Source organism: Solea solea, chromosome 12, assembly GCF_958295425.1.
Source record: "Solea solea chromosome 12, fSolSol10.1, whole genome shotgun sequence".
NCBI lineage: Eukaryota > Metazoa > Chordata > Actinopteri > Pleuronectiformes > Soleidae > Solea > Solea solea.
This window is the reverse complement of record NC_081145.1, coordinates 5,465,289-5,478,696: the sequence shown is the minus strand read 5'-3', so window position 1 is coordinate 5,478,696 and position 13,408 is coordinate 5,465,289. Positions and strand designations below refer to the sequence as shown.

The following is a 13,408-nucleotide window of genomic DNA, read 5'->3' as shown; positions in this document are numbered from 1 at the left end:
ATGGAAGTAATGATTTTTTATTTTGCAGAATAGAGTAACAACCACAATGGCTCATAATAAACCTGTAAAGGTAACTGTTAGAGTTACCTTTAAATTCATTGTGTGTGTACAGTACAATGAAACACTGCATGCATGTGTTGAAATATGATATAGACAACAAGATCATCTCACAGCCACAATGAACAATCTTAGTCTCTTTCTTTAGCTGATAACACTCTTTGATGTCTCTCCCATTTTTGGAGTCATGGCAATTTCTCTGTGGGACTGTTTGATGATACGCTGTTCTAATCTCTAGTGCCTGAGATAATGTATATTATGATTTGGTACAATACAAATAAGGTAGAGTGAATTGAGTTTCTGTGCTAGGCTGATATAAAAGTAATTTAACATATTCCTTTGCCCTACAGAGAGAGAGAGAGAGAGAGAGAGAGACAGAAGATTAGGTTCTTAAAACCTGTTACAAACCTAAACTTAGAATAATTGCCAGATGTACATTTATAGAATATCTCAGCAGTAGATGGTGGACTTCCACCTTCTGCTCAGCGATAAAGGCAGAGCAACAGATCCTGCAGGAAATAAGTTCAGTGCCAGTATTAAAACGGAGACGATGTTCCCCTTGTGGAGCGTTTTACTGGCGTCGCCACAGTGATAATGTATTATTTCTCCTATGTGCTCGTTTTTCACTTTAAGTACTTACTTAGTGACTCTTAAAAGTGACTTTCCTTGCTCTGAATGTTTTTGTTCTGATTAATCCCAAGGCCTACAGGAGGCTAATAACATACAAGGACACGTTGCTATGATTTAGCCTGTTTTATTGCCATGGCTCTTGTTTTTTGAGGTGAACATTTTAAGGGTGTGAACTTGAACAGTTAACTTGCAGAAAATACTGTGAGTTAAGGACAGGAGGGAAACCTTAGTTTCAATAAGGGCATGTGAACCAAATATTCACAAGCATCTTTTCAAATCAAATCACCCTGAAAGCACAAACTCACACATATTCATACTGAATGTGCATCCCATATTTCTCTTTGAAGTTCCATGTGCCTGTATGTGAGTTTGGATGCTGTGAGATGCCAAGATCTACCTGCTTCAACAAGACTGTTCCAGTATCCTTCTTAATCCTCAGCCTTCATTCTTTTTTTCTTTTTAAACCACTATTGTCTCATTGTAATTAAAATGAAAGCCTTTCCAGATACACAATGTTAAACCTACATTTGATGTTAGTTTTGTTTCACAGAAGAAAATGTGTTCAGGGACTGTACATCAGAAAAGTAATCAGTAGTGGAGCACTGGATGTCTTTATCCAAAAACACATTTAAACTTAAACTCTATTTTTGGAAGGTAACACATAGGGTTTAATAATTGGCAAATCTACTACTTGGTTTGCCAATTTGCCAATTAATAAGCTAACTAACCAACAGTGTGGCTGAACGGTCAGTTAGGACAACCCCTTACCTTGTTAAAACGAAATGGTGGTTGTTCAATTTAAAGCCAGTTTTCTACATTTTCTTTAGAACCAGAAGGGATCAATATGATGACCTCACTCAGCCTAATTACAAATCAGTTTTAATGAAGAGATTTGAGCTCACCCTGACCTAGTCCTCCAGACCTGACCCCCATGAGTCTGTTAGCAGGGGTAATAAGGGCTGTTGGCCTTACTCTGCATGCTAATGTAGATGGTAATTTAACAAAAACACAGCTTTGTTTAATGTGTGTTTGTTTTAAAATGGGATGTAAGCTTAAACTCCTTCTGTTTTTGTGGCTTCTTGCCAGTGACGGCCATAGCAAGAAATAAGACATTGTCTTTTCTCTATTTGTCCATCTGCTTGGAGGCATTATTTTGTCATCAGTGTGTCTGTTTATCCCATTCTCATGAATGCAGTCTCTCAGGATTACCTTAAGATTGACTTATTCTGCTAAAGGTTTAAGCCTTGAGCTTCTGCAATTCTGTTGTACCTGAAGCATTTACTGTTCCTGTCTTCTATTCTATTCTATTGTAAATACAATTCTGTCTTTTTTCTTTTATGAATATTTCAAATGTCAACACATTAAATTTGAGGACACTCGTCGGTACACAGGACACCTCACAAAACATCTCCTGCTGTGACCCATCTGCTTTGCTTTTGAACTGTGCCTAATATAGTGACCAATGAGTGTATGGTTTCTGAGGCTTCACACTGACTGTCTTCTAAATATATATAATGTTTCTGTGAAGTACTGATGCACCGGTTATTGTTGCCATCTGACTCTGGGCAAGATAAGATTTCCAAACAGATGTATGTGACTGTCGGGAGCTGAACGGGATAGAGTTGAGGTTCCAAATCAATATCACAGGCAGCAGTGATTGATTTATTGTTTGTGGGTTTGGCACACTCACTCCCACAGTCTCTGTTCTCCTGCTCTCTGCCATCTGTGGCTCAAGCTCCACAATGTGGTAACTAGAGGGAAGTGCTTTGCCCACCCACATTAACCATAGTCATATACACTATACTGTACACTGTCTAGACCAGACAACAGTGCAGTTATGTTAAATTTGGCATGATATAACCGGTATGTGGAGTTATTCTTTTATTTTATGTTTTTTGTATTATAATTATTTAACCTGTCCTGTCCAGTACTTAGGACATGTAGTGTGGTTGACTGGATGCCTCGTGGTGTCGAACTGATTTGATGTGCACAGGAAGAGACTGTGATAAGAGACTGATGATTCTCATTTATTTATTTATTTTCTAACCATGTGATGTGGTTCATAGGCTATAACTTCAACTTATTTTTGTGTTGTGAAATTAATAAAGGTGTGTTAAGTGTAATTTATACAGTTGAATTCAGCATTTATACAGGAAAATACAACTATACAGTGATGCACTATATGACATTACTTTTGTTACTGAAAAAGACAGTATTTAAACAGCTAAATCGCAATAAAACACTATATGATATTAGTACTATACTGTGAATTTAAAGTCAAATACTGTATCTGTTCAGGAAAATAGTAAATCACAGTAACACACTGTAAAGCATTACTTCTGCGAATTTATAGTCAAATACAGCTGCATCACAGTAACATATTGTGTGACTTAAGACTTAAAGTCCCGGTCGACTGGTCGATACGTTCTGGTTCGACTGAAATTCTGATATGTCGACTTTTTGCCGTGTTAATTTCATACAGTCTTTCGTTAATTTGATTTCATCTGGAGGAACGCAGAAGCACAAGTGCTAATGGGGGTGTTTTCAGACCACCCCTGTTCCACAGATCACAGCGTGTCTTCAGAGAACACTCCCCTTGTTTTCAGTATTTTGGATTAGCCCAACCCACAGGAGACAGAAAGACTACAGAACGTCAGGTGGTTTTATTTAATTTTGAGCTACAGTCAGTCTTCCTCTAACATCCGTGTCAAAGACATAGGCGGTGTGGCAGCATTTTACAAAAATAGATTGAGATAAAAAAGTCAAATGCTAAGTTTGCCAGCAACAGTTTGCATAGCATAGCTCGACTACAAACATATCATATAAAAACGGTAAGCTAACTCGTCTTTGTTATGTTGCTCCGTCTGTTTTGAGTACATGATCAAATCAGAATTGGCATATTTCAATGTTTTAGTCTAATAATCATTGATTTGTTTTATAACGCCGCAAAGCTGAACTCCTATGTTCAGTCTCGCTCTGTACGAGACAAATCATCTAAATATAACCGACTAGTCGATTTTCTTTGGTTGATTACAGCCCTAGATGGCAGTCATCCATGTTGAGCCTTTATTTTAAGATGACCTGGTTGACACTTGATAGGCCTGAGTCTCTTTGAAATCACTGTGTGTAGTTCTGATACAATTAAACAATGGTGTCTGAAATGCACACTGTCTAATTATTCATTATATTCTATACATTTATAGTCATTAGAAGAGAAGCAAACTTTTAATCGCAATGAATCTAGATTTCAAAAAAACATTTTTGACAGCCCTAGTACATACACAAAAGGGTATTTAAAAATTACAGTAATATTTTAAAATAATATAATTACAGCTTCTAGTAACCAGTTATTGTCTGTGTACAGTCAAACATTTTACTGTTTTATTCAGAACTGCGTTTGTTGCCATGGAAGAAGATCTAGGTTCAGGCTGATGAGGAGTAATTATCGTCATTATTGTGACTTCCCAGTGATCATGGACTCTTTCATTAGCGTATTCCATGCATGTGTTGTGTTGGTATTAGTTTACAGCTCAAATAAAACACTACTGAGTTGCCATTTACTGGCTGTCTGCTAAGAACAGGAAGAACTCTATGGATTTTTCTGATGGTCCCATCGATGTAGCGCGAGATCTCCTGGTGCTGCCGTTGGCCACCATGACAAACAGGTCAATTAGCTTGTGTGTGTTACAGAGGACAGTGAGAGGACCAACTGAGCAAAGATGGCTGCACACAGTTTAATGAAGAAAGAAGCAGACACTACACGGCAAAATCAGCAGTCCAAAATCAAGGCAGTGGACACTTTTAAGGTGTCTGTATGAGTCCACAGCACAGAGTGTTAATGTATCTGTTTTGGGAGAGTTCACACAACAACACTTATTTGGTGTAATCATTAAATGTTTCTAGAGTTACAATTCAACACTTACTATTGTTTGGTTTTTCACACCTTTGGTGTTACAGTTCAGAGTTAATAGTAATGCACTAATACTTCATTTTAGATTTAGGAACATATGAGGGATTGTCTTTGTCTGTTTTTGTTTATTATTGTCATGGATGATAGTGAGCTGGTAATTACTTCACCCCACAGAGTGGGAGTGAAGTATTGTTTTTGGTGGCTCTGTCTGTCTGTGCTATCACACTTGCTTGCAATATGAGCAACGGAGGCCGACAGAGGCTTGTCAGAATTTGTGATAGACACAAACATCAGGCACATGTTTATGAACACGCCACCTTCTGACCTGGAGTCAGATGCTCTACCGTTGCGTTCCACAGAGTCTGTTACACATATAGGCCGACATGGGCTTGTTGTGTGAAGGATGTGAAGTCTGCCATCTCTGATTGCCTTGTTCACTTCAGATTTTTCTCAAGGGCAATCACAAAAGATCTACTCTAGCTGTTGGTTGGTTGGTTGCAGTTACATATCATCTTACCTCATTTTAAGAAAATAAATAATTCACACTTACCGACAAACATATTTCAGCAATTTAATTTTCAGAAGGGTGTTTCTGTAAAAGGTTTTGTTAATATCAATCAATCAATCAATCACTCACTCAATCAATCAATCAGTCAGATTTTATTTATATAGAAGACTTTATTTATATAGAAGACTTTATTTATATAGAACCTTTCATACAAATCAATGTGGCTCAAATTGCTTCACAGGATAAAAACACAACAAGGAAATAGAATATTAAGCATTTGTTTACTTATTATAGAAACTACATCTGGCTTTTAGGATGACATTTTGTGGAAAGTAATAGAAAATGGTGAAATGCTTCCTGACCAATGAGCTTTTTTTATTATCATAAAATGCCTAACTTTTCCTCTGGGCATGACATTGAAGTTGAATGAATGCTTTTTATGATCTGATATCTAGCAAATGTGTTTATTTATGTGACTCAGTCAAACACAGCGCTCATATTCTCTGAGTTTGAGGTGCAGGATATTAACCCTGTGCCTTCCTTTGCCCTTGTGTCCACAGAAATGTATGAAATTCAATGTGGATGCTCCCATCTGGCTGTCCAAACAGCGGATCTTGTGTAATCTCAACCAGAGCCTGAAAGATGTTCTCAACTATGGCCTTTTCCAGCCGGCTTACAATGGCAAGGCTGGTAAATTTCTGGATGAGGAGAGACAGCTAAGGGAATACCCTTTCCCATCCATCGCCCCTGTACCTTATCTGGAGGTAGGTGTGGATCATATGTATGTATTAAGCTCCAGAAAATGAAACAGAGAGAGAGCGAGAGAAAGACTCACGTTTTAAGCATTGTTTCAGATATTCTGTTGTAATAGTTAGCATTTGCCAATTCCACACAGATGCATATCAGACAGAACACGACCATTTGAACATAACCTGACCATGCACATATTGTTTTTAGAGGATTTAGTTTTAGCATTAATAAAAAAAGGAAGAAATACTGTATATTGATCCACAGACCACTGCATCACTGCCTTTAAATGCTATGAATGCTTTTAATGAAGGTGCTATGCTGTTACATCCTCATTACGTCATTAAACTCTTGTAAAGTACTCTCATGTTGCAAGTCTCACTTTGCTTGTTCAATTTAAAGTGGTTTTGATTTGATTGAAGTGCTAAAGACATCATGAAATGAGAAAACAGTATATAGCATATTATCTAAAAGTTGCTTACTGAGCTGCAAGTTAGAACGAATATTATGTGTCACAAGATATTCTCCCTGCCCTCCTCACTCACACAGACATGATGACAACTTTTGTACTCTTACTATTAGTCGTGGAGGTCAAACATTCACTTGTCCGTTTGTTACACTTCCTGTCAGTCACAGTGAGACCAACATACTTGCACTCACACAGGTTTTTTTAAATGCTTTTGTGTCGTGACAGAGCATTTAGAGGACACCGTTTTCTGCTTGTGTCCTTCATTTTCATGACATAGCATCACTGTCTTGTTTTTCTGACCGAATTTTCTGAAGATGCCTTTCAAAGTGAATCAAAGGCCAGGCTGCACTCACAGAGCGCTCTGCTCACATCTGTTATTTCAGAAGCTTGATGCACACAGAACTGTGTCCAATAGCAGTTTTAGTATATTCTTTTTATTCATACTTTATATTACTTCATATTTACAAAAATCTTTGTTTAGACTGCAGGCCAAATCGGATTTGTAAGTATATCCTGATTGTATCTAGCTTGATTTATTGACAGTGTAAACAGCTTAATAACACATTAGATCAGATTTTGTCAAAGCTGATTCAAACCACATATTGAGGTGGTTTCAAATGTGGATCTCATCACTCGCAGCAGGACTTGAATGACAACAACAACAATGGCGTCAGTCAGGAGCGATGGAAGTTAATTGGAGGCATGTTAAATGAATGACACAGTGGAAGACAATAGTTTATAATCCGGGATAATTCAGAATATCTTCTCTTGCATTTGGACATGCGAGTGCCACATTGCATCATCAAACGTCCCCACCACGCGATTCTACCAGGCATCGCTGGTCTGCCTGCATCACACGCCCCGACTCCACTGCCATTCCATGAAAGGCGGCACAACTCTATCATTTCTATCTGTTTCTATCATTTCTGTTGTCCATTTTGTTTATTTTGTGAAGATAATTTTTCCGGGGCGTGGCCTATAACTATAGAAATCCATGTGGAAGACATGTCAATATGGATCAGATCTGATCACTTGCAATAACTAACGTGAACATTGGGTCAGGAAAATCTAATTCTCATCGCATTTGCTTAAAAATATGAGTCTAAATAAGGCCAAACTTTGTCTTAGTAAACACAACACGTAGGCAGAGTAGTTCTGAAATGATTCATGCTCTTCGTGAAATAGATATGTTAAGTTTAACAGGGACAGATTTAACGTATTCTAATTAGTAAATGGAAATTAATGTCTACATTAAATAACCCAAATCATTTAAAATGATCTACTTGAATGAAGCACTTTGATTCGCTTTATTAGAAATGTGCTTTATAAATAAAGTCTGATTGATTAACTGACTTTGATAACAACAAAATGAGAGTATATGCAATATCATGGACATTCAAATGATGTGTTTCAGATAAACCTTGTGCACACTCTTGTGTCTCGGGTCATTTTCAGTAAATAAAGTGCAGACGTGGTGCTTCAAGTGTAAGTCATCTTTACAGCAGCCGTCATCAAAAAGTGTCTGCTCTCGTTGTGTATGCAACACTGTGTTTGTTTCCTGATCTGATGTATCAGTCAAACCTTGCAGCAATAACCTGCAGCGTCTGTCGTCTCCCTGAGATAATAAATGTGCTGCTGCATCACGCTCTGTGATCTGAGAGAATTTGCAGGCCTACGCAGATTTGTTGCCTCACAGACAGTAGTGTAAACATGTCAGGTGTTTTATTCTGACCGGCCGTCTTTATTTTCACACTTTTTTACGATTATGTCAAGAGAGATGAAGATTTACTTTGCTCCAGAGCTGCAGTGTAATATCCCTGATGTATTGGCATACGGATTTTATTATTATTAACAGCATTATTACTGACAATACCTCATCTCAACTTGTTTTAGAATACAAATCTTAATAATAATAATAATAATAATAATAATAATAATTGAAACCTATGTGTATCAAGCATCTCTTCTCTTCTCTTCTCTTCTCTTCTCTTCTCTTCCCTTCAGTATAGCTTAGTTTGAGACAATAGGCTCAAATGCAGTGGTGTTTAAGAATACAAACATCATATTCATGCTGTCATCCACTTTGAATTGTATTACATTTCCTCATTATTTTGTAATGCATGACTAAAGGTACCTTTTTGCTTGGTGGTAGTTATTTCTTACTAGGGATGCAAAATTCTGGGAATTTTCTAAATTAAAAACTCTCCATCGGAAATAACGAGAATAAACTGGAATTTATTTGAAGCCACGCCCCCTATATGCTCTGTGTATTCCTCCATCACATGCACAGGTGATTTAAATTATAAAAAAATCCCCTTTTTATTCTCATGAAATGAACTATGGTTCCCATGGAAAGAATTGTCCGCCCCTTGGCGACACTATTCCTGACAAGCTTCAGCTTTCTTTGATTTTACAGTAAAAGAGCAATAACGTGTCCTCTAAGCAGTGCAGACGAGCTGCTACAGTGACTTGCTAATGGAAAGTGACGGGATGAGCCAGTGGAAGAGTATATCTGTCTTATATGAGTGTAGTAGCACCATGAGAACTGGAAATATCTGCTGTAATGTAATTCATGTCAATACATCCATTGTGTGCTTGGGCATCGCTAACTTTGTGGTTGTACTTGGATAAACTTCTGATTTAGCTTTGCTGTGTGTGTGTATGTGTGTGTGTGTGTGTGCGTGTCTGCTGCTGCTCTGTGGAAGCATTGTGTGTGTGATTGATTGACCAGCAGTTATTCCCTGTGGCCTCTGGTGTGTAGGGATGATTGACAGTTTTGGATTGGCTGCTCAAAACCCCTGTGTTCTGTCACAGATTTAACCTCTCGGTGAACAGGACACATCAGCGTGTATAAAAAAGACACACAAACATGCACTCATACACACACATATGAATGAACAGGAACAGAAGAAATTCTGGCCAGTGAAAGTTACACATTTTCAAATCTATTACAGGCTGTCAACATTCAGTGAAACCTGTTTTTAGAAGGAACAGCTATCGACCTATTGAATGACCTGGCTTTTAACAAGTTGGGAAATTTTCAGAGCTGTCAAGCACAGAAAACTAAAATAGATGATTTAGCAGTAGTAAAAGCACAAATCTGTTTAAGATTTTGTGATAAGTACATTTGTTGTCCGAAACATATAGAACACGAGCAACCAGAGTTAAGATTTAACTTTCACCGTGTGGAGGATAAAGCGGTAGAAGATGAATGAATGTATATGTATATATGTACATGTATATATATATGTGTGTATATATATATATGTATATATATATATATATATACATAAATAAACAAAGTGTCATATATGTCACTGGTTACTTGTAGAGTGTTGTAATGTAAGAATTTTTCAAATGCAAAGTGAGCTAGAAATCTTAATTAAATCACATTTGGTATACCACCCTTTGCCTTCAAACCAGCATCAATTGTTATGAAGATCCACGTTTTTGTAGGATTTTGTAAGATTAGAGTAGAGTCAGGTGTAACAGTTATATCAAACACCTGCCTAATACCTATGCACAGCACTGAAACCTATCTTGATTTTTGATGTCTGCTTAGACTCATATCATGTCAGTTCTGTCTCTCTCTCTCTCTCTCTCTCTCTCATATTGTGCCTCATTCGTTGACTCTTCCTGTTTTTCAGTTCCGCTACAAAAGACGTGTGTACACACAAACTTACCTGGATGAAAAGCAGCTCTCAAAGCTCCACACCAAGGTAAGAGCCCACACCTGTGCCATCTGAAGAGACTTCACTCTGTGCAACCTTCTAATCTGAGGGACCAACACATACACAGTGAAATATAAAATACTTAAATCACGTTGTTTAGGATCTACACAAGATGACTAACGGACATTAGGCCATTCAAAACTATTGATTAGCAAAAGGTTGTTGTGTTGTTATCGATGTCTGGTGCCTCTGGTGTAATTCTCACTGCAGTTTTCTTGCTCTTAATTCTACTATACTGTACATTTGTAAGTGGGTCAGTGAACTCAGAATTTGACAAACTTGTACACACCTGTACACACCTGTACACACAGCACAGGAACTGGGTTAATGGCCGACAGGCATTTTGTTTGCCCAGTTCCTTGTGAGAGACTTTTCCATATATGCAGGAGCTGAATATTTGGAAAGTAGAGGCTTGTGTCCTGGATTTGTCAAAATATACTACAACAGAGGGAATGCACGAGTGTGTGGGACATCTATATCAGCTTCACTGAATGAAAGGGAGATTCAGAAATGCATTAATAAGAGAGATGAGTCACACTTTCAAATGTTGTCTCTTCTCTTCTCTGGCTGGTCTGGTGTGAGGCGCTGCTGTCTGCTACTGTGCTACATTGCTTTGGAAAAATATATGAGTGGTGCTCAAGTAACACACTCAACCAGGATCATTTCCTGCTCTGCTGCAATTTATGTGGCATTTTTACAATATAAATCGCCTTTTAAGACAGCAGGAGAAGTAGAACTTGTACAATTCTCTGATGGAAAATAAAGAGCGTGATTTATTCGACTGGGCATCTGTGGACTGTAATTTAGGCTGGAAATCCCCTGGGTGGAACTCAAAAGACCAGTATTCTAATTCTGTGAGCTTAATGAAGATCTTGATGAAATAAAGTCTATATACATTTGCATATAAAATGTCAGTTTGGGTCTGACCTGACTCTTTACATTGAAGTTTATTTTATTGCATAACAATATCCAAGGATCGAAAGGGAAATTCTATTATTGACTCTTGCAATTTTAGCTGTCACATTTATGTCTATACATTGAGTTCCAAGCGTCACTGTTAGCTGAGGTCAAGCGTTGGCCTACTTTTCTCTTATGGTGCTCATTAGCCGCCAGCTAAAGTTTAAATTAGATCCAATTTTATAGGACTTTTGAGTTCTTTTCCCACCTCACCTGACCCAACCAGACCTTGTCACCTCTTAACTGTGCAGGTGAACCACATGGGGTGATGGAAGGAACTGTATAGTTTAAAAGAGAGCATGTGGGCTGAAGGACAGAGAATCAAAACTGCAGAATAGGTGGCTTTCTTGCAGTGAAGGTTTTATTAAAGATCCTTTTTTTGTAAGCAATTGACTCAAACAAAGGTAATTTAATTGTTTCCCTTTAAATGCTCTGATAGAAGAAACCGTTTTTGTCTTTGTACAAAATTATAATTATACTCTGCTTACTATAAACCAACAATAATAGTTTGATTTACTTGAAGCTCTTACTTACTTCTAGCTCTTATTTGTACCCAAATGTTTAAATGCACTTATTGTAAGTCGCTTTGGATAAAAGCGTCTGCTAAATGACATGTAATGTAATGTAATGTAATAATTCATTCAACACACTAAAGCCGGATTTGTTCTCCATCGCTGGAGACTTTTAAATGTGCAGAGTCACAAAATCGCTTTCTTTATCCATTATTTAAACAGGGAAAACATAGCACAGGTATGGATACAAATAAACAACCAGTGCTGTGCAACAAACTGTAAACCAGGCTGAATATTCTATGCAAGCCATAGCACTCGGACAGTATCTGAGACTGTATTTTATGGCTGTACATCACATCAAAGGGAACAATTCTGGATTTATGTGTCATTCATCCACCTTCCACAGTAATTTAGTCAATAATCGGACACAGTCAGACTTGAAAATAAAGTCCTGTGAGCTGTAACTGATCAAATAGGTGTGTCCCACTTTTACAGCTAATGTTTTAGCTTAGCTCTCATCAGTGCAGCTGTACATGACCTTGTGATGAACTCAACATGGGAGAACACAAGAGAATTTACAGTTTATGGGATTGAATTCTTTCACAAACAGTTGAAGAAGATATACAGTACTGGCAGCAGGTCAGCTGGTTTGATGGAGGGATAGAAAGATAGGTTATCCTGACATAGAATTATGAATGGAAGCCCTAGGCATTGTAGGAGCCATAGGAAGGGGGTTAATTGGGGGAAACGAGAGGCATATATGGCCGTGGAACGCTGTTAGTAACGCACTAGTTGGCAGTGTGGTCATGGATGCCGGAGACCACACTGCTGGAACAAGGGCATTTCTTATGTATTCATGTGTAATGAAACCGTTAAGAAGTCACACTCACTATGAAAAAAGATAAGAACTGATTTGTCTTTTCCAGTATTATCCACAGGCCAAACTCACAAATGCCATGATTTTATTGGTGTGTGTATATGAGTGGGAAAGCCAAATCCACAAAGGGCTCACAGATAAAATTGTTTTGCAGACTAATGCTATTCCTCCTACACCGAGGCTTTGCATTCATGTTAACGGCTTATTGTATTTATGAATGAGAATTCCTGCATTCTATTCAGCTAACAATGAAACTACTCAGAGGATGCGGCGCACTGATGAGTGTGAAAGTGTCTTGAGAGTGTCGTATGTTATTGTTCTGTTTTTGCGAGTGTTGAATGTACTGTAGTTTATTGTTTATTGTTGATCTATTGATCGATCTATCCATCTGTAGGTGTGATATTGTTGAGAGATGCCCGAGGTCCCGTCGAGCATAAACCCTCCTATCACTGCAGTGTTACTGCAGCTGCAACCAATATTAAATTTGATGTGGTATTTCTGCATAATTTACACACTTGCACACACAGCTGCGTGGCACAGAATGAGAGGACATTTCCAACGGGGGATTCCCTATACACGGCTCTCTTGTGCTCAGCTGAAATTAATTGTGCTGTGCCTCATATGAGATACAATATGTTGTATTTGTGTGCGAGAATGTGACGGAATTGCATGGTTCACACATAGATGTACATGTACATGTAGAGATTACTATCTTTGAATGAAACACTCTTTTCAGCAATACTAAGCCATAAAAACATGTCTGAAACACCTGCCATCTGCCATAAAACACCTGGTTTAGCATGATAGTGTAATAACAGAGATTGCAGCAGTTCCCTTTTGTGTCTGTCATTCATTTCCAACTCATTTAAACATCCTTGCCTTCACCCACTCTATCTCTCCTTCTCCCCATTAGTGTCTCCCTCGCACTCTAAGTCCTTTCTCCTCACTCTGTTTTCCCTCCCTCTTCTCTCTCTCTCTTCCCTCTCTCTCTCTCTTTCTGTCTCTCTGCA

At 38.1% G+C, this 13,408-nt stretch overlaps 1 protein-coding gene across 8 annotated transcripts in view; it reads left to right on the top strand.

Annotated features, from left to right (window-relative positions):
- shank3a (SH3 and multiple ankyrin repeat domains 3a) overlaps window positions 1-13,408 on the top strand; it is a 206,439-nt gene that overhangs the window by 59,490 nt on the left and 133,541 nt on the right. For all 8 annotated transcript variants that reach the window (XR_009241848.1, XR_009241847.1, XR_009241846.1 and 5 more), the window contains exons 3-4: window positions 5,666-5,869; window positions 9,969-10,040. Coding sequence is in view for 5 of the 8 variants with exons in the window: in XM_058645436.1 (XP_058501419.1) it covers window positions 5,666-5,869; window positions 9,969-10,040 (276 nt within the window). In the remaining 3 variants the exon portion in view is untranslated. The remainder of the gene's footprint in view (window positions 1-5,665; window positions 5,870-9,968; window positions 10,041-13,408) is intronic.